Below are 19,548 nucleotides of genomic sequence, written 5' to 3'. Positions count from 1 at the left end.
ATGCTCGTGCTATGGCAGGAAAGGATTCGAGAGAGGTTTTTTTTTTAACTATACAGTTGAGGACCTAGGCATGGGCACAGCAAGCTTGGGCTATCCTGTGCTAGAGATACCCCATGTATAAAAGGAAGAGGAAGGGGAGTGGAACTCCCAGCGGATGGGGAACCAGCAGAGCTGCCCAGAAAGAGAGGTGCACTGGGGCTAGAGTGAGTGGGTGCAGACCAGGCTGTCAATCAAGTCCTCAGATGTGGGAATGACAGCCAGAACCCACACAAGAAAGCCAGGGCAAAAAGGTGAGGAGGATACTGGAGCCAAGGCCAATCAGAGGCCAGCTACCTGACCCAGCATAGGACCTAGATGCTGAGTACTGAACAGTGTTGGTAAAATCCCTAGCTACAGCCAGGTGCTGGTGGTATACACAGCTTTAATTCCATCACTTGGGAGGCAGAGGCAGGTGGAGCTCTGTGAGTTCAGGGCCAGCCTGGTCTACAGAGTGAGTTCCAGGACAGCCGGGGGTACACAGAGAAACCTTGTCTCAAAACAAAACAGAGGGGAAGGGAAGGGGGTGAGACAAAAGTTGTCTTGACGCTCTGTGCATAAAGACTTCAATAAGCACGCTGAATTCAATCATTCATGCAAACCTACACTGGTGGGTATTTATCAAAATCACAAATGCTAATGCCTGAGTACGACTTTGTGCCCTCACAATAAAGAAAGGTAAGTACAATTTACAGCACAAAACGAGGAGAGCAGAGAGGAAGAAGTGATCGACTGCATGAAAGGAGAAGGAAATTTGGGAGTTCTCATGGAGACAACATCAGCCTTTCACCTAAAGGAGGAGCAGAGGAGCAGGAGCAAGGACAAAGAATCCCATTGGGGGGGCGGGGGGAGACATCTCAAGAAAGGGCAGCAGCACTGGGAGGCTTCAGGCACCCACAGGCTGGGGAATCCCAAGCTCTTGCACCCACACACTGCAGCGATACAGTGACATGAGGTGAAGACGCAGGGTGATTTGATGTCAGGTTGAGGACAGTGCTTGTCCAGGCTTCTGTCCCAGGAGCTGTGACAGGTCAGATCAAAGGGTTGTAGAGCAGTAACTCTGAAGGGGAAATAAGGAAATTGCATAGCTGGGGGCGGTGTCACAATCAACTGTCACATGAGGAGGGCTGTGTGCCTTAGTCACCTTTCTATTGCTATGAAGAGATACCATGACAAAGACAACTCTTACAAAAGAAAGCAGACTTAGTCCATTATCAGCATGGCGCTGGGGAGCATGGTGGCTGAGCCTGGTTCTTTTTGCCTACTAGCTCTTACAGCCTGTAAGCCATGGCACCTTAGACTCCACACCTGTATCAAGGGTTCTCCCATTCCACCCCTCCTGTTATACAGTCATCTGGGACAGGAAGGGTGAGGGTCACTGTCTCACTTGATAGCCAAGAACTAAACTTCTCCAAGGAAAGGCTGGCAATCTTCCCGAGTGAGGTTCTTGTCTGGAAGTCACTGAGCAACCATGTCACGACAAGAGCTGAGAGACTGGTTTCGCTCATTAGCACCCACCCTTCTCTTGGATGCCCAATGGGTAGCCAAGAGCAGGATAAAGCTTGGTGTGCCTGTCTTCTGTTTTCCTTTGTCTCCTTTGTCTTAAAACTTCAGATCAGATTCTTGTTCTAGTCTGCACATGGACATGCTAATCATTTAAGGGGTGTCTGCTGAAAACCAGGCGATACAACGTTAATTAGCACTGACTTTACCTAACCTATCTCATCCGTCAAGTCCAAAGGCACGAAGATAAGATAACTAAGGTACTTTCCAGACTGGTGGAACATCCAGCTATATCCCAGCTGTCAGCTTTTACAGTATCCTGCTCTGCATCCCCTGGAGTCCAGCCTAGAAGTTTCTAATATTCCCTAGGCCTATAGTCACATGGGTTCCAGGAACACAGAAGCCTCACCCACAGACAGACCGCCTCAAGATGAGCTCATCCCCTAAGTGGGATCAATTACTCGATGACAGTAACTGAATGCCCCTAGCCCTCCATCGGGGCAATCATCTCTCAGGGACTGAACTGTCTGTCCCATCCCATCTCTTGCCTCCCTCCCCACATACACATGCTTCATCCAATGTTAAATGCCAGCTTTCTTCATCTGTAAGCTAAGGAGACACATAATAGGAAGGTTAAAATGTAAGATATAAGGCAGACAGTGGTGGCACATACCTATGATCCTAGCACTCTGGAGGAAGAGGCAAGAGGGTCTACAGAGTTCTAATTAAGGGCATGGTTATGAAGAGCCTCAAGCTCTGTCACTGATACTCAGGAGACAATGGAAAACAAGGAAAAGAACCATCGGGGGCTGCCCTGAGTGAACTCTCCAGGGTGTCGCCCTCCTTCATCAGATGCTCCCATCTGAGCCCACTTGTCTCTGGACAGCCACATCCACCCCACCCCAATATCTCCCCACCAGGACCCGAGTGGCTATGTTCTTCTGTACTAGTAAGTCTTCTTCAGAATCAGAGGGAAGGTGGACTCCTGCCTCTAATAAGTGATTATTTTAGCAGTGATTTTCAAAAGGATGGTCAAGGGGCTGGAAAAATAGCTCCGTGGGGAAAGCGGCTGCCTCTTCAACACTGTTATGTATTACCATACATAACCATACATAAGGTAAGGTGCGACTGTAATCCCAGCCTAGCGTACTGGTGAGTTCTGAGTCAGAGAGGAAACCCTGTCTCAAAAGGAAGATGGACAGCTCCTGAATAATGACAACAAGGCGGTTCTTTGGTCTCCAAACACACCTGCACAAGTTCATGCAAGCATGTGCTACACAGACACGCATGCACACACACACACACTTCAGAAAGAACTGTGGCTGAGAGCTCTCTGAAGAACACTAGTAGGGTCTGTCTGGCCAGCTCCTGAGTCCTCAGTCTTGATCACTGCAGGCTCCTGGAAGACTCCAGCAACTCTATCAATCTACCCGACTCTCTGAAAGCAGCCAGGAGAGGCCAGACTAAAAAGAATAAAGCAAATAACCTGACGAAAAGCAGCTCAGGAACCTTTGTGAGGCCCAGACCATGAAGTGCACAAGCGCGTGAACTGGCTGACTGCAGGGCCTCGGGAGCCCTAGGAGTCTCGGAGGACACGTGAAGGGAGGGGGCTTCCTTCCAGTCAGCAGCTTCCCTCTCTCTCCCTCCCTCCTATAACCAAGTCTACAAGGTTCCAAAGAAAGTGAGAGCAGCCGCTTAGCCCCTGGCCACCATCTGCTGATAATAAATATTTAATGAACCTCAGGCTTTTGAGAAGCTCCGATGTTACAACCCATGCAGAAGCCACTCTGACTCCCAAAGGGGAGGTCTCGAATTTCATCCTACCCTCACCTCAGGGCATGAGACCCAAACTGCTCTGGAGTCTTCTTTCAACAGTGTAAGTAAAAGTCTGCCTGGGGACACGGTTGCCAAGTGCTGCCAGCAGGAAAGCCATTTACAGGGAAAGCCTGGGGATTCCTCACCACTGCCAAGGACCCTGTGTAAATAGATTTTGAAAGGAGCTACAAGATACCACACGTACAGGAAGGCTGCTGGCCAGAAGTTCCAGTGACCTCACCACTCTGATCTAATACAAGACTGCAGCTATGAACAGGGAAGGGAAGAAAGCCTGAGTCTAGAAAGGCAGACCTCAAGAAGCTGTGTGATCCTCCCCTTGCTCTGCCCAAGGCCTCCTTGACCCAACTCCCCACTGGGGCCTGGCCAGCCCCTTACAGTGTCACTTCCCTGTGATGGAGCTGGTGAGACCTCCTCTCTCCTGTCTTCCCTTTCATTCCCTTTTGCCCTCTCTTCCTCTGATCCCTTCTTCTTCCTTTCATTCTTCCATCCTTCACTTCATCTAAGACAGTCTAGTCTTTTATTTTCTTTTTTTTAAAACCTGCTTGATCCAGTGCTTAAACAAGCCAAGCATAGCAGTATATACCTTTAATCCTAGCACCAGGAGGCAAGAGCCAGGCAGGGCTCTGTGAGTTCAAGGTCAGCCTAGTACACAGAGTGAGTTCCAAAATGTTCAGAGCTACACAGTGAGAGCCTGTCTCTAAAACAAACATGTTGCCTCAAGTCTAAACCTTGTTCATTTAAACGTTGTGGGTTTTCTGGGCCCTGGGCCACCTTCACACATGACTTTTTTCAACATCAGAGATGTGACATCCCTGGAAATGAAGGATGAGAATCTGAGATTCCTGGCTTCCGGCCCCTCAGATTCATGCCCCTTTTGGCCCTTCCAACCTCTTCACTAAGGCAGACCCTAAAAGTGCACACCTGGGTACTCCATTTCCAAGGCTGAGATCCCTGCAAAGCCAGCAGGGCAGAACTGTGTCCAATCCCTCCAGCTCCTCCCTCTGTTCGCCTGGACTATTGGCTTCTTTATCTAGTCTCCTGGCTTTAAAGTCTATCCACATAAGGAAGATTCCTAAATCAGCACCCAAATCTATCTCCCAATGTTAACCTTCCTCCCTCCAGTCACATGTCTAACAGACAGCATGCCTCTACAGGACCCAAACATGCACCTTGCTGCTAGTAGACTCCCCACTCCCATGATGGCAGCTCCATCCTCACATTGCTCAGGCCAAGACCACAAAGCTATCCTGAATCCCTCAATCCCTACTTCTAGCCCATCAGAAAATCCTATTGTTCTATGTTCAAAAAAATGCCCACCTCTTTACACCTAGAACCAGGGCTGCTTAGGTCTGTCATAAGAATTCCTTTGGCAGTTTGTTTTGTCTAGTCGATTCGTTTTTCTTTTTTAAATTTTATGTGTATGAGTGTTCTACCTGTGTGTATTTATGTGTACCACATACGTGTCTGCTGCCCAGAAAACCCAGAAGAGGGCATCAGATCCCCTGAAAGTGGAGTTACAGATAGTTGTGAGCCACTAAGTGGATGCTGGGAATCAAACCCAGTTCCTCTGCAAAAGCAGCAAGGGCTGTTAACAGCTGAGCCATTTCTCCAAACTGGTTTTTCTGTTCTTAATCCAACAGCCAATGGGATTGATTCTCCCAAAATGTAGACGAGGTCATGTCATCCCTCTGCACTGGCTCATCTATCTGCCCACCCCCCCCCACCCCCCGTTTCCTCCAGATGCTCGCTGCCTTTCCCCACTCTACCCTTCTACACATCACCTGCTCCTAAGGCCTGCTCTGACCAATTTACTGTGACCACGCCTCCCCCTTTGGTTCTATTCTTCCTCTTTCTGCATACCTATAATTCCCAATTTACTTGTTATATTTACTGTCTCTTGTGTCCTAGACTTACCATCATTAGAAGACATTTGAAAACCACAGGTTCCAGCCACAGTGTTTGCTCAGTCAGTGGTTTACTGCCAGTGTTTTACACAGTACACCTGGCACACAACAGATACTTAATAAATATTTGCTGAATTATTGAACATTTATTTCCCAAATCCATAGGGCTCCAAACAGAGTTAATGCTGACAGCTATACCAATGGGCTCCAAGAGAACTGTTCACGTTGTTCAGCTAGTTAAACAGACGACAATCAGGCTTAGGGTCTTGTGGGAGGACCAGATGATAGGCACATGTGCTTCTGTCAGATGACAGCCAGAACTATGAAGAAATACACAGAGAGGCTCAGAGAGAGAGGAGGAGCACGGTTAGACATAGCAGTCAGGGGAAGAACTGTCTGATAAAATGACTGACTGGAGATCTGAGTAAAGTGAGAGCTATCCATGCAGGAAGCCAGAGAAAGAATATTCTAGGCAGAGAGGGTAAGATTCACAAAGGCCTATTTATCTACAGAACCAGGAGAGGGCCATTGGAGAGGATGGATAATTTTGTGGTCTGTGCTGACCTTAGAAACATGCTTAATAGCATTAGCCTGGGAGCCACTCTCAAGCCCATTAATAGAAAGAGTGTGTGTACCCGAATACAGACCGTACAGCAGGAAGAACCATGAAGCAAGCTCACCACAACAGGTGAGCGAAGTGAGGCATGTGGGAACACACAATGTGTGACTCCACGGGTGTGAAGTCTAAAGGCAAAACTAGGCTGTGTCTCTAAGGTGCATAGAGAAGTAAGGCTGAAAAGAAATACAAAGGAATGACTCTGACTGAAGTCTAGATATGATCAGGGAGGGGCTGTGTGGCTAGTGACACCTATCTTTATCTTGAGCAGTGGTTACAGTTCTGAATGTCTTTTCTCTGTAATATCATTTACACGCACACACGTTATGGTTTTTAGAAAACTAAGGTGAGCAGGACAGAGTGGCACATGTGTTTAAACCCAGCACTCGGTGGACAGAAGTAGATGGATCTCTGTGAGTTCAAGACCAACGTGATAGTTGAGTTCTAGGACAGCCAGGGCTACTTAGAGAGATTCTGTTGAGAGAAAGAGAGAAAGAAAGAAAGGGAAGGGAAGGGAAGGAGGGGCTGGACAGATGGCTCAGTGGTTAAGAGCACAGACTGTTCTTCCAGAGGTCCTGGGTTCAACTCCCAGCAACTACATGATGCCTCACAACCGTCTGTAATGGGATCTGATGTCTTCTTCTGGTGTGTCTGAAGACAGCAATGATGTACATAAAATAAATAAATAAATCTTTTAAAGAAAAGGAAATAAAGAGAAAGGAAGGAAGGGAGGGAGGGAGGGAGGGAGGAAAATCAAGATACTTCCAAATATTGAAAAGGGTTAGTCTGTAGGTACAATGCCTCACCAAAATTATTTTATTTTCTCAAAAGGCAAAAAGAATAATAGAATGTGCAGTATATAACTATAAAAAGAACAGAATGTATAGTATATAACTGTACCCGTTCAAATATTTATTAGTCCAGCTAAAAATTCTCACAGAATAAACTATTTTAAGCAGAGTCTACTTTTTATAAAAGATGAAGTGGTATAGTCACTTCAAGACATTTAGAAAGTTCCAGGAAACCTAGATCAGATCATATGATGTACAAGAGAAAAAAAAATGTCACCTTCTAGGGACCACATGACTAACTGAAAGAAATGTCACCTTCTAGGGACCTTCCAGGGTCACATGACTAACTGAAAGAAATGTCACCTTCTAGGGACCTTCCAGGGTCACATGACCAACTGATACAAGTCACAAAAGGAGAACAGGGATGCGGGTTAGCAGGGAAGAAAACCTTCAAAAATCATCCTTGTGAGAGCTGGAGAGATGTCTCAGTGGTTAAAAACAGGTACTGCTGTTCCAGAGGACCAGGTTCAATTCCTCTCACCCACGTGGTGGCTTAGAACCACCTGCAACTCCAGTTCCAGAAGCTCTGATGTTCTCCCCTGGCCCTCCTGGGCATCAAGCAAGTGTATGAAACACAGACATCCATGCAGACAAAACACTCATACACTAAAATGTGCTAAATGGTGATGGTAATATGCCTCTAATCCCAGCACTTGGGAGGCAGGAGGATCCCCATGAGTTTTGGATAAGCCCAGGCAGGCTACATACAAAGTCCCAGGCCAGCCAGAACTATTATTTTAAGAGTGTCTCAGTCACAGAACTATCCTGTAAGTAGTGAATGGCTGGCTGAGTCCCTGTCCCAGGAACAGTCCCACATTTTCCATATTTGCTCTAGGTCTCAAGAAGGTGTACGTGCCAGCCCTAGAAGGGGATTCATGGGATCCCACTTGTCTCCGATCATCACTCCTGTGACTCACTCTCTGGCTAGGGCTGTGGCAGGCCACAACCTGCATACTCTGAAAAGGTCACAATCTGCTGAGAGCTGGCTCTACAAAACCAACAGTGTGCTGCAAAGAGAGAATCAGGCTGAGAGCTCTCAGGGACATCAACACATCTGCCAAGTTTTTGTAGGCCCTTCTAAGAGTGAATGTGATTCAGTCAACTCAAAGGTCATGTGAGTCCAGCCTGTAAAAGGAAAACGTCCCACATGTAGGAAGTGATACACTTCCAAGCATGAAATGATCCCCTTCAAACGCCACAAGCCTCCCTCGGCCCCATCCTTCCTCCACACTGACAGGACATCTCTACCCTTAGTATAGGGAAAGGAGCTCAGGTCTGGACGCCAGGCTAACTCAAGGAAAGTCTCATACTCAAAACACAATTTCTAGCACACAGTAGATAAGGAGCTGGAGATGAGCCCCCACACACAGTGCATTCGAGAAGGGCTCGGCTCTCACAATGACACCAAAACGTAACGGGCCTAAGCACGCCTTTCAGCAAGTTATTGAAGCTCTCTCTCTATGCATCCTCAGTTTTCCACTGTCAAGCAGAGCCATCAGTCCACTGATCCACACTGCCCACAGAACCCACATCTACAGAATTCCCCACTCACTAAAATTTACCTTAACCCTAAAATCGATACTAAAACTAATAGTTTTGAGGTCAAATATAGGCAGGCACAGAGCAACATTGCCATCTGAGGTTGGACAGGCAGCACCCTGCTCCTCTCACGCGCTGGTGACAAGTGCCCTTTTTGTAATATACGTAACTCAATTCAAAGGTCATGTGAGTCTACCCTATAAAATGAGGAACATTTTATTGTGAAGTATTTTGCATTTCTTTTTCACTTTTCACTGGTGTGACCCACTGCTTACAAAGCTCCCAAGGGTGGTACTGAAATGTAAAAATCCACAGGTGTGGGATAGGGAGGTGGCTCCGCTGGTACAGTACTTACCACCAAGTGCACAAGCCCCAGGGTTAAACCCCCAGCACTGAATAAACTAGGCGTGGTGGTGAGAGCCTGTAATCTTAACACTTGCAAAGTAGAGGCAGGAGGATCAGAAGTTCAAGGTCACCCTCAGCTACACAGCAAGTTTGAGGTCAGTCGGGGTTATGTAAGGCCCTGTGTGTAAAACAAAATAAATAAAGGGTGCGCGCTAAATAAACTCCATTCACACAAGACATATAGCAGCTGTTCTCCATGAGTTCAATGCTAATGACCAATGGTGAAGCGTCATTTGATAGGGAGAAGAGTATGTGTCTACCAGGGGTTTAGCATCTACCCATCCAGTGTTCGAGGTAACTTCACAGAATCTGACTAATGACTAACGCCTCGTCATGGGTTAGGGCAATATTCAACTAACATATACAAAGCCTGGTCCACAATGCCTACTACCCCAGGATCAAAAAGGGCGACCCATGATGGATCAGGGCAAGCTCAAGGAAGATGAACTGTCGGAGATGCTTCCTCCTCCACTCTCCCTTGTCGGCATCCTGAAGTAGGCTGGCTCAAACTATGTCATGTCTACGTGGCCTGAGGGACATTCGGAAAAATTCCATTCCTTCCTAAAACACCCTCTCTGTGGACACAAGATAATTATCTAGAGCAAAGTGAGGTCTCATTTATTTTCCATAATTGGCATCCAGGCACCGCAGAAAAATGAAGGGCTCCATTTCTTCTCTGTTCCTTGCCCACCAGTGTGAGCATCATGAAGCTGCAGGTGGGTGTCTGAAACTAGGGAGCATGATATCTGGAAGCTTCTGTGTCCACTCAAGTGGTTTAAGAGAGAATCATCCACAGTTAGCAATTGAAGTCCAGATACTCCAGGATGCTTAAGGCTACAGAACCACAAGGTAATGACCTGCCTGGACTACAGAGGAACTAAAGCAAGCCTGGCGGTTCGTTTTGCTTCTTATGTCTTTGAATATCCACACAGTGATGCTGGTGCTTCTCAGTTACTAACAGGTAATAAAGATGGAATAAGAATGTCGCTTCCCTGAGAGGGTACCAAGCAGTGCACATGAGAGATGGTGTTACCAAACATATTATCTTGGCCTCTCCCAAGGCCTCCCTGGTGATGTGTCAAGAGGCTGTACCATATCAGAGGACTTGGGCCTCTCTCTCTCTGTCTAACAATGCAGCTAAAGTCCTGGGGCCACAATTCATGCCTGGGTAGAGTTTTGCATAGCAAGGGCATATTTTATAAAGGATAGAGAAAAATCATGTTACCATAAAATGATGCTTTGGATGGCCAAGACTGTAGCTCACTGGTAAGCGAGCTTACCTGGCATACACAAACCTCTAGGTTTGATCAGCACCCCAAAACAAAGCTTGGCTCACTCATTTTTTCCAGAATATTCTGGAGTGAGTTCAAATGTCTCCACAAAAGCTGTATCCAAGTGCTAATCCCCAGTAGCTGCCAATGAGCCATTACTTGGAAATACAGGTTTTAAAGATGTTATTAATTAAAGGAACTTGAGATGAGATCATCCTGGATTTTAGGGATGTCACTAAACTCAATGATCTGGTCTTCATAAGCAAAAGACATTTAATGAGAGGCAAAAAAACATGGAAGACAGAGGAAGAGGTTAAACTGTGCTACTACCAGGCAGGAGACACCAGGAAACCCCAAAGCTGGAATCAGCAAGAAATAACTTGCTCTAAGAATCCCTTGTGGAGAGGGCGTGACCCACAGATTGAGAGCCACTGTCCTAGTCTTCCAAACAACTGTGGCCCCAACGACACCTGGATTTCAGACTTACAGACACAAAGAACAGGAAAGGAACACATTTCTGTGGCTGTCAGCCACCATTTTGTTATTGTGACAGCCTTGATCCATACCCCACGTTTCTTATAATTAGTAATTTAAAATGTTGACCCAACCAACGTAAAGGCATTGAGTACTTGAGAGATGGATGGCCAATGATACAGCCATCTCAAAGCAAACCATCGGCATTGTGGTTCTCAATGCAATGATCTGAGGATGCTAATCCAATCATGTTTTACCCTCCTTTGGGAATGTGTTCAGTGTGGGACTGGTGGCACTCAGAACTTACAGCTTTTGTGGAGACACTTGAACTCACTCCAGAATATTTTGGAAAAAAATGAGTGAGCCAAGCTTTGTTTTGGGGTGCTGATCAAACCTAGAGGTTTGTATATGATGGTTGATATGGTCATGCTAGTGTGATTCAGAACTTATAAGACTTCCGTCCCACGATCAGCGAACAGTGAGTATATGATCCAAAGAAACCTGTGCTTTCTTTCAGACTATAAACTGTGCTAAAATCAGACTGAGTCCTTTCTCCAGGCCCAGAGTTGTTCTTAAACTGTCTTTTTTCTCTATGTAGCCCTGGCTGTCCTGGAACTCACTCTGTAGACCAGGCTAGCCTCGAACTCAGAAATCTGCCTGCCTCTGCCTCCCAAGTGCTAGGATTAAAGGCATGTGCCACCACTGCCCAGCCTTAAACTGCCTTGTATTAGCAATGTCTACTTCAGGGGCTGGGGCAGTGGGAGAGCACTTAGCTAGTGTGTACAAGACATTGAGCTCTGGGAGCTGGCTCAGAGGTTAAGAGCACTGACTGCTCTCCCAGAGGTCCCGAGTTCAATTCCCAGCAACCACACGGTGGTTCACAACCATCTATAATGGGATCTGATGCCTTCTTCTGGTGTTTCTAAAAAGTGACAGTGTACTCTCATACAAAAAATAAATAACTAAAACTAAAAAAAAAAAAAAAAAAAAAAAAAAAAAAGACATTGAGTTCCATCCCCCAACTCTGGGGATGGGGGTGGGGGTGCAGGGAGGGTTTGGGGAGGGGAGAAAGAGAAAAAAGAAAAGAGGAGAGGAAAGAAGAAGGGAGAGAAAGAAGGAAGGAGAAAGTGGGGGGGAAGGACACACGCATCTCTTCAGCTAACAGGACACTCCAGTTCGGAATTGCAAGCACACACTATCATGCCTGACTTTTTTACATGGGTGCTGCAGATCAAACCTCATGCCTGTAAAGGCAAGACCTTTACCAACTGAGCTACCACTCCAGCCCCCTACATACAGGTCTTGAATCAGACAGACGAGGATTCATGTCCTATTCAGGCAGGGTCTGGTATGTCCCAGGCTGACCTTGAACTCACTATAGAACCGAAGTGGACCTCCCAAGCATCATACTTACAGGTGTGTGGCATCACAGTGTTTTCTTTTGTTTTTCCTTAAGATTTGTTTATTTTGTTTTATGTGCATAGGTGTTTTGCCTGCATGTATGGCTGTGCACTGTGTACATGCCTGGTTCTCTTGGAAGCCATATTAGAGCATCAGATCCCTTGGAACTAGAGGTACAGACAGTAGTGAGCCACCATGGGGGTGGCAGGAATCAAACCTGGGTCCTCCTAGAAGAACAGCCATTCTCTTAACTGCTGAGCCATCTCTCCAGCCCCATAACTGGTTCTCAAATACGTTCTCTTATTGGTTATAACTCTGAGTTTATTATTTAATTTCTCGATGCTCAGGATTCCTCACTTATGACTAGATAGCTTCTATCTCTTTTGGTCATGGTGACAATTAAATGACAATATATGCAAATAAATATCACTTATACGAGAGCCTGAATGCAATATTCACTTTGTACACAAGGTTTACGAATTCTAAAAACAGATTTCATTTAGAGGTCATCCTTGGAGGTGAGAAGAAGCCGAAGCTGAAGGCACACACAAGGGTGACAGGTACAGGTGACATGTCAGAATTGCTGGTGTCTGTTTCACTACTCATCATAATCTTTTTAAAAATAATTTTAAAGCCAGGCAGTGGTGGTACACACCTTTAATCCCAGCATTTGGGAGGCAGGTGGATTTCTGTGAATTCAAGGCCAGCCTGGTCTACAGAGTGAGTTTCAGGACAGCTAGAACTACACAGAGAAACCCTGTCTCAAAAAAAATGAATGAATAAATAAATAAATACAATAATTTTGAAAATTTAATAGATATCAAGCAATCATAAATGGACAAACATAATTAATAGTCAAAAATAGTTTTATTCAACTCTTACTCCATTGTGACTCAGTATGCCAGGTACCACAGGGCATACAAAAGGGAGGATTCAGTCATCAGATGCTGGCCTGAGACCTCTAGTCTCACCAGACTTAAAATATACACCTTATAACTGTGACAGCTGGCTGAAGGCAGGAAGAGGCCCAAGGGTAAAAGTAAAGAGACACCTTAACGTCTTAGGGAGATTTCCCAACATATGCTCAAAAAGGCAGTAACTAAAAAATGGGCCTTAAACCCAAGCAAAGTTTCTCAGAAGGAAGAAACTGGGAAACTGGAGAGACAGCTCATGAGCTCTTGCTGGACAAGCATGAGAACTGAGTTCAAATCTCAAGCATTCATGTAAAAGGCCAAGTCTGGCCACAGTCACACTCCTGCAGTCCTGGGGTAAAGAAAGGAAGACCGCTGAGTCTTGCTGGCTGCCAGCCTAGCTCTGTATTCAGTAAGACGCTGTTTCAAAAGAATAATTTGTAGTTTAAAGGCAGGATACCACATGTCCTCTGGGTTCTGCTCACACACATGAACACACACACACACACACACAATGGGGAGGGGATACAGAAAAATAAACAAGTGTCTCTACTAACAAGCATGGAATCAGCAGAGGCGGCAGGTAGAAAGCCAGCTCACTGGTTGGTTACAGACAGAGGCAGTGAATGCAAAATTAGACTCCAGGGAGGAGGAAATGTGAACGAGCAGACAAGGGAGTCCAGTGTGGCAACAGGTAGCGAGTTCACTGAGAGAGGACCAGCCAATTCTCTTCACTTGGGACCTTCAAAAACACAGTATCCATTGAACTAGAAGTCCGATTTCAGGATCGGGGAAAAAACCAGGAGCCCAATAAATAGATGCTTTCTATATAGGTGTGTCCCGTGTGCTCATGGCCCCTCCGCTGCAACTAAGCATAGCCTTTATTTCTTTCGCTTACGCACATATGTGTGGAATGTGCAAGTGTGCGTATGTGTACGTGTGGAGGCCCAAGGTTGATGCCAAGAGTCTTCCTGATTGCTTTCCACCTTTTATGTGGAGGCCGGTCTGTTGCTACCTCTCAGGTTCAGATAGTCTTGCTAGCCAGTTTGCTTGGGGAACCCTCTGTCCCTATTCCAAGCATGGGGGTTACAGTCTGGCTGACACACTCACCCAGCATTTTACAGGGGTTCTGAAGATCCAAATACCTGTCCCCATGCTAGAGCACAGTCTTTCACCTGCTGACCATCTCCCCAGGCCTGCGCATAGCTTTTAGAGCTGTGTTTCACAAACTAGGTCCACAGGCCTTCAACAGCCAAACCACCAAGCACAGTTATAGTTCCTAAAATGCAGAATCCCAGACTTATTTATCAGTCTCTTTGGGACAGTTACCAGAAGCTGTGTTTTTACCAGATATTTCTATTTAATGATAACGACAACAACAACAGTAGTCAAGAAAGGTCCAGGCAACTGCCCTTCAGACATCTGCACGTGATACAAAGGACATCAGAGACTGGCAGTTGAAGATCATAGTATCATCAAGGTGAATGGTTAGTCAGGAGAAACTGAGGATGTTTCGAGAGACAGAGAAAGGAGACAAGCAGAGGAGAGAAACACAGAGACGCATCTGAGAATGGAGATTCTTTCCTCCCCAGAGACACAGTACCCCTGAGAAGCCAAAGGACCAGGGTCAAAACTCTGCTCAGACTGTCAGCAGTCTCAGCAAGCTGAGACTGAGAGCAGCACATCCTGGTCTAACTGGAGGCCGAGTGCAGGTCTGAGAAAGGCCTGGAGGTGGCCACACACACAGGTGGCAATGCAGCCTGCCCTGATGGTGGTAGCTCTTCCAGGCACTGCATGAATAGCATTCTCAGAGCTAGTAAACGAACAAAGTAAAAGGAAATTTTATAGGGGTAAGAAAAAAGATGACTGTGATGAACTCAAGTTCTCAATAACAATGTGAACCATCTGGTCACAGGACTTTGCCTCATCAGTAAATGCTTCACCCAGGCTCTTCAGAAACAGAACAGCAGGTCCCATGACCCAGCGATTCCACTCTGAGACCTTTACCCAAGAGATCTGAAACCATGTCTACACAAAACCTGCACACGAATGCTCACATACTATACATAACAGGCAAAAGCAGAAAGAATCCAAACAGCCATCAACAGGGGAACAGACAAACACAGTATGATAAATCTGCACGAAGAAATAAAATATTCTAGGAAGAGGGGGTATAGGATGGGGGATCTAGGGAGGGGAAATGGGGAAAAGGGATGACAACTGTACTGTAAATAAATAAAATATCCAATAAGAAAAGAAATAAAATATTCACCCATAAAAAGGAATCGAGTATTGATACCCGCCCCAACACTATAAAGTCTGAAGCCATTGTGCTAAGAGAAGAAAGCAACACACAAGGCCAATTACGATCCCACTTTAAAAAAAAAAAATATCCAAAACAGGTAGATCAATAATGCCAAAGACATAGATTACTGGTTGCTTAGTAACCATAACTACTGGTGAGAAGAGTAAGAAAGGTGATGGATTAGCAAGGGTGCTTGTCTTGGTTTTGTTTTTTTCTTTTTTTGGGGGGGGGTTAAAAATATACTGGAATGAAACAATATCAATAGCTGGCTAAAAAGATGGATCAGAGGGTAACTTATGCTTCCTGCCAAGCCTGATGACCTGAGTTCATTCTCCAGGTCATTCTCCAGGACTCACATGGTAATAGAAGAGAACTGGCTTTTCCACAAGTGGTCCTCTCTTCTGACCTCCACACATAAGCCAAGGCTCAAGCATGCCAACACACACACACACACACACACACACACACACACACACACAATACTGAATGATTTTGTACATATACTAAAAGCCAATGACATACATTAAAAAAGAAAACAAAAAAGGGGGTGGATAGTTCACCAGGTAAAGCACATGCCAGGCAAATGTGAGCGCTAGAGTTTGGATCCCAGCACCCACATAAATGCCAGGTGGGCATGGTCATCCACCTGTAATTCCAGTTTAGACAGCAGAGACAAGGATCTCCTGAGCAAAGGGACTCGATAGCAAGCTCTGAATTCAAGTGAGACCCTACCTCAACATACAGGGAGGGAAGCAATCAAGAAGACACCTGATAGCGACCCCAGGCCTCTCTGTGCACATACACCTGCTCGCACATGTACTCCCGAACACGTGACCATGCATAAAACATGCAAGCATATCAATATCACACACATAAATATGCAATAATAATAGACTAAAACAATGAATTCAAACCAGATCTTCTGATGACTTGGGTAGGAAAGAACAAGCAAGCACCCACAGATATATGTGTACCAGTATCTCATGCCCATTAACAAGCTGGCCTTCCGAAATGGTTATATCCAAATGGTGTCAGAATAACACTAAACCACATGACACAAGCCCACTCATACTCACATGCTCAGAAGCATGACATGAAAATTAGTACTAATTAAAATTTATGGAGTATTTACTATGTTGTCAGACACTCTATTAAGCACTTGGCATGTATGACCTCCTTTCCTTTCTCCCTGAAAGCCTCTGAAGTATGTACTAGCATCATCACCCTTAACAAAGACATGAGGAAACTGTGCCACAAATAACCTTAATAACTCATGGCCAGTCACCCACTTACATGACTCGTCCCAGGTAGCTGGACTCATCAATGCTTCACTATGCTGCTCCAACTGACAATACCTTCCTAATTGTTGTTTGGTCTTTTGGTTTTGGGTTGTTTTTTTTGTTTTGTTTTGTTTTGTTTTGTTTTGTTTTGTTTTGTTTTGAGTCAGGGTTTCTCTATGTAGCCCTGACTGTCCTGGAACTCTCTCTGTAGACCAGGCTGGCCTCCAACTAACAGAGATCCACCTGCCTCTGCATCTAAGTGCTGGGATTAAAAGCATGCACCACCACTGCCTGGCACCTTCCTAATTTTTAAACCTTTCTTTTTAGATAGGGTCTTGTGTTTAAACTTCTTTAGCCAAGGCAGCTTTGAACACCTGATTCTCCTGCCTCCCAAGCTAAGTGCTGCGACTATAAGCCTGTTCCACCATGCCTAGCTGACTTTATCTTCTTTTAAAAAAAGAAAGAAAAGTCACAAAATTCACAGACTGTCATCCACTAAGCATAAAGCAAGACAGGAGAGGACCTCAACTTCAAAATAAAAGATACCTGAAATCCAGCAATTCTACAAAAAAAAAAAAAAGCAAGCACTGGGGAAAAAACAAAAACTGGCTGAAACCAAAATGAAGGCTGTATTTCATAATAACCTAGAGTCTGGAGTCCTGAGATAAAAATCTACACTGTTACCTACTGCCATTTAAATTAAAGATAGGTAATTCAGTTTCTCCAAACCCAAAGTAATCTCAAAATCTAAGCCAGAGAACGATTAGGCAAAACAACCAAACATAGTATGGTAGCCCGAAGAGGTGGAGAACACCTTTAATCAGAGCACGCAGGAGGCAAGTGGATCGCTGAATTAGAGGTCAGCGAGGTCTACAGGCCTACATAGTAAGACACTCTGTGTGTGTGTGTGCGCGCGCGCGCGCGCGCGCGCGTGCATGTGCGTGTGCGTGTGCGTTGTTGTTGTTGTGTGTATGTATATATATAGTGCCTTGTGTGTCTAGATGATTTCATGAAACACCTCACCAAATAACAAGATAATTCCAAGGCCTAAATCGCAAGAGGAAGATGAAAGGGGGCAGCGTGATCAAACGAGGCTCCTTTAGGAAAGAAAGGGTAGAAGGCAAAAGGTCACCACTAGCCGCCAGCTTGGAGGGACTAAGAGTAGATTGTTCCTACAGGGGCAAGTACACCGTGCTTAATGCGCTGGAAAATAGGAGCAGACAGGCAGGATGGGTTATGTAAGTCTCCGAAGTCAGGGGAAGTGTCTGGGCATGACAGACTTAGGAAAGGTAAGCCATGCTTTGCCACGGGAAGAGTGGTGCAAGCACGATTGTATTCGGTGCATGTCTCTTAAGGAAGGGGCCCTGGCTTCTGACCTTGTTCACCAAGTCTAGAATTCCACCCTATATCCTGTGCCCTAATTTCATTCTAAATATTCTGTTCCCTGGGGCACGACTTGGTGGGACCTCATTCGTTTTTGTTTTGTTTTGTTTTTTTTTAAGAACATAAGGTTAATCTGGCATGGTGGAACTTAATTTCAGCAAACTCGCAATAGAAAAAAAAACTTTAAGGAAAAATAAAAATCACAGTTCCGGCTCTTCTCTCTCTAGGAGCGGGTACTCACACTTGGGTATGTCTTATTTCTGGGTGCCTTTTTCTTCTACCCCTTGTGCCTATATTAAAGTATCGTTAAAAGAAAAAAAAAAGTCAAGCAAAGCTGTGCATAGGGTTCCTTCACAAAAGCCTCTTAGCACATCAGCTAATGAGCATTAAATTTCACAGTTCACGGCGTAAGCTACACCGAACAGTCAATAGGCTGTCTCTGGTACAGCACGCATAGTTTTATCACAAGAAAGATTTCCTCAGTCACTGAAATCGACTTCTTTCGGTCATGACATTGGACGAGACAGCCAAACTTTGTTTGCTCGGTGCTACGGAAACCCACGCTCGTCCATCTCATCGGATGAGACCCCGTCTGGAAACTTCTCTTCCCGGCCCTGCCCCTGCACCAGTCAGTGGCGTTTCCCGGGGGCATCCGCTGCCTCCGAGGAGCCAAACAAAATCTGAACCAAGGATCCGGAGCTTTAAAACCTCTTGTCCGAGACGCGCTGTACGCGGCCGAGGGGGACCGGGTGGCACCGCGACGTGACCTCACAGCACCCCCTCCCCGGTTCAGACGACACCTGGGTCCCCACCCCGCGAGGCGGCCCGGTACGCACCTGACCAGCGGCTCCTTCTCGGGCCGCGCGGGCTCCTCCAGGCACCGGCACGGGCAGCAGCAGCAGGCGCTCCGCAGCCACCGGCGCAGCCCCATGGGGAGCGAGGCCCGGCGCCGGGATCCCGGAGCCGGGCGCGCGATGGCGGCTGGGGCCCGGGGACAGGGACGGGGACGGGGACGGCCGCGGCGTCACGGGCCAAGCCGTGCGCATCACGCCGCGGCCGGCCGGGGGGGACGCGAGCCGCGCGTTTGCCGCGGGAGCTTTTCCCTCTCTCTTTTAATTCCCCGGGTGCCGCCCGAGCGCATGCGTCCCTGCGACGCTCCGCTGCCGCCCTCTAAGGAGCGAGCGCGCTCCTGGCGCAGCGCAGAACCCCCGGGGGTGACCGCTGGGCAGCGGGGGTCTGCCGCGCGTGGCGGAACCCAACCGTCCTTTTAATTGACTTCACTGCGGAGGAAGTGAAAGGTCTCCCACAAGGCACGCTTTGAAAAAGTTTTTTTTTTTCCCCCAAACTTCCAGCCCTTGAACAGTCTATGGGGGTTGGGGTTGGGGGAAAGCAACCGTTTGTGAGTTCTACAACTGTTATATTATGATAGAAATCTATTTTTGTAAATTACCATGTGCTGGGAACAGAATCCTGTCTCTTAACCACCAAGCCATCTATCGCTCCAGCCCCTAAAAATCCCTTTTTTTAAAAAAAAATGTCCAAACAGATTACCACACCAATCTTCTGTGGTTTTGTTTTGCTTTTGGCTTTGGGGGGTGGTGGTGGTGTCTTTTGTTCTTTTGTTTGTTTGCTTTGTTTTTGTTTGGGGGTTTTTTGTTTTGTTATGTTTTGTTTTAGTATTTTGAAATTAAAACATTGCATTGCCCCTCCCTCACCCTTCCTATTCCCTTTCCTCCCTCTAAACCTTCCCATGCACACATTTTTGTACCTGGCTCGTTTCACTCACGTCATGCAGACTGTACTGCATCCGTGTGTACCTTTCTGTCTTCCTAA

General features: G+C 46.3%; 1 protein-coding gene across 1 annotated transcript in view; it reads right to left on the bottom strand.

Annotated features, from left to right (window-relative positions):
- Positions 1 to 18,887, bottom strand: part of Mreg (melanoregulin) — a 52,903-nt gene extending 34,016 nt beyond the window's left edge. The window contains exon 1 of the mRNA XM_034499134.2: positions 18,552 to 18,887. Coding sequence (XP_034355025.1) covers positions 18,552 to 18,646 — 95 coding nt within the window. The 5' untranslated portion in view covers positions 18,647 to 18,887. The remainder of the gene's footprint in view (positions 1 to 18,551) is intronic.
- Positions 18,888 to 19,548: the final 661 nt, after the last annotated feature.

Source organism: Arvicanthis niloticus, chromosome 3 (assembly GCF_011762505.2).
Source record: "Arvicanthis niloticus isolate mArvNil1 chromosome 3, mArvNil1.pat.X, whole genome shotgun sequence".
Classification (NCBI taxonomy): domain Eukaryota; kingdom Metazoa; phylum Chordata; class Mammalia; order Rodentia; family Muridae; genus Arvicanthis; species Arvicanthis niloticus.
This window is presented reverse-complemented; position numbering and strand designations above follow the sequence as displayed.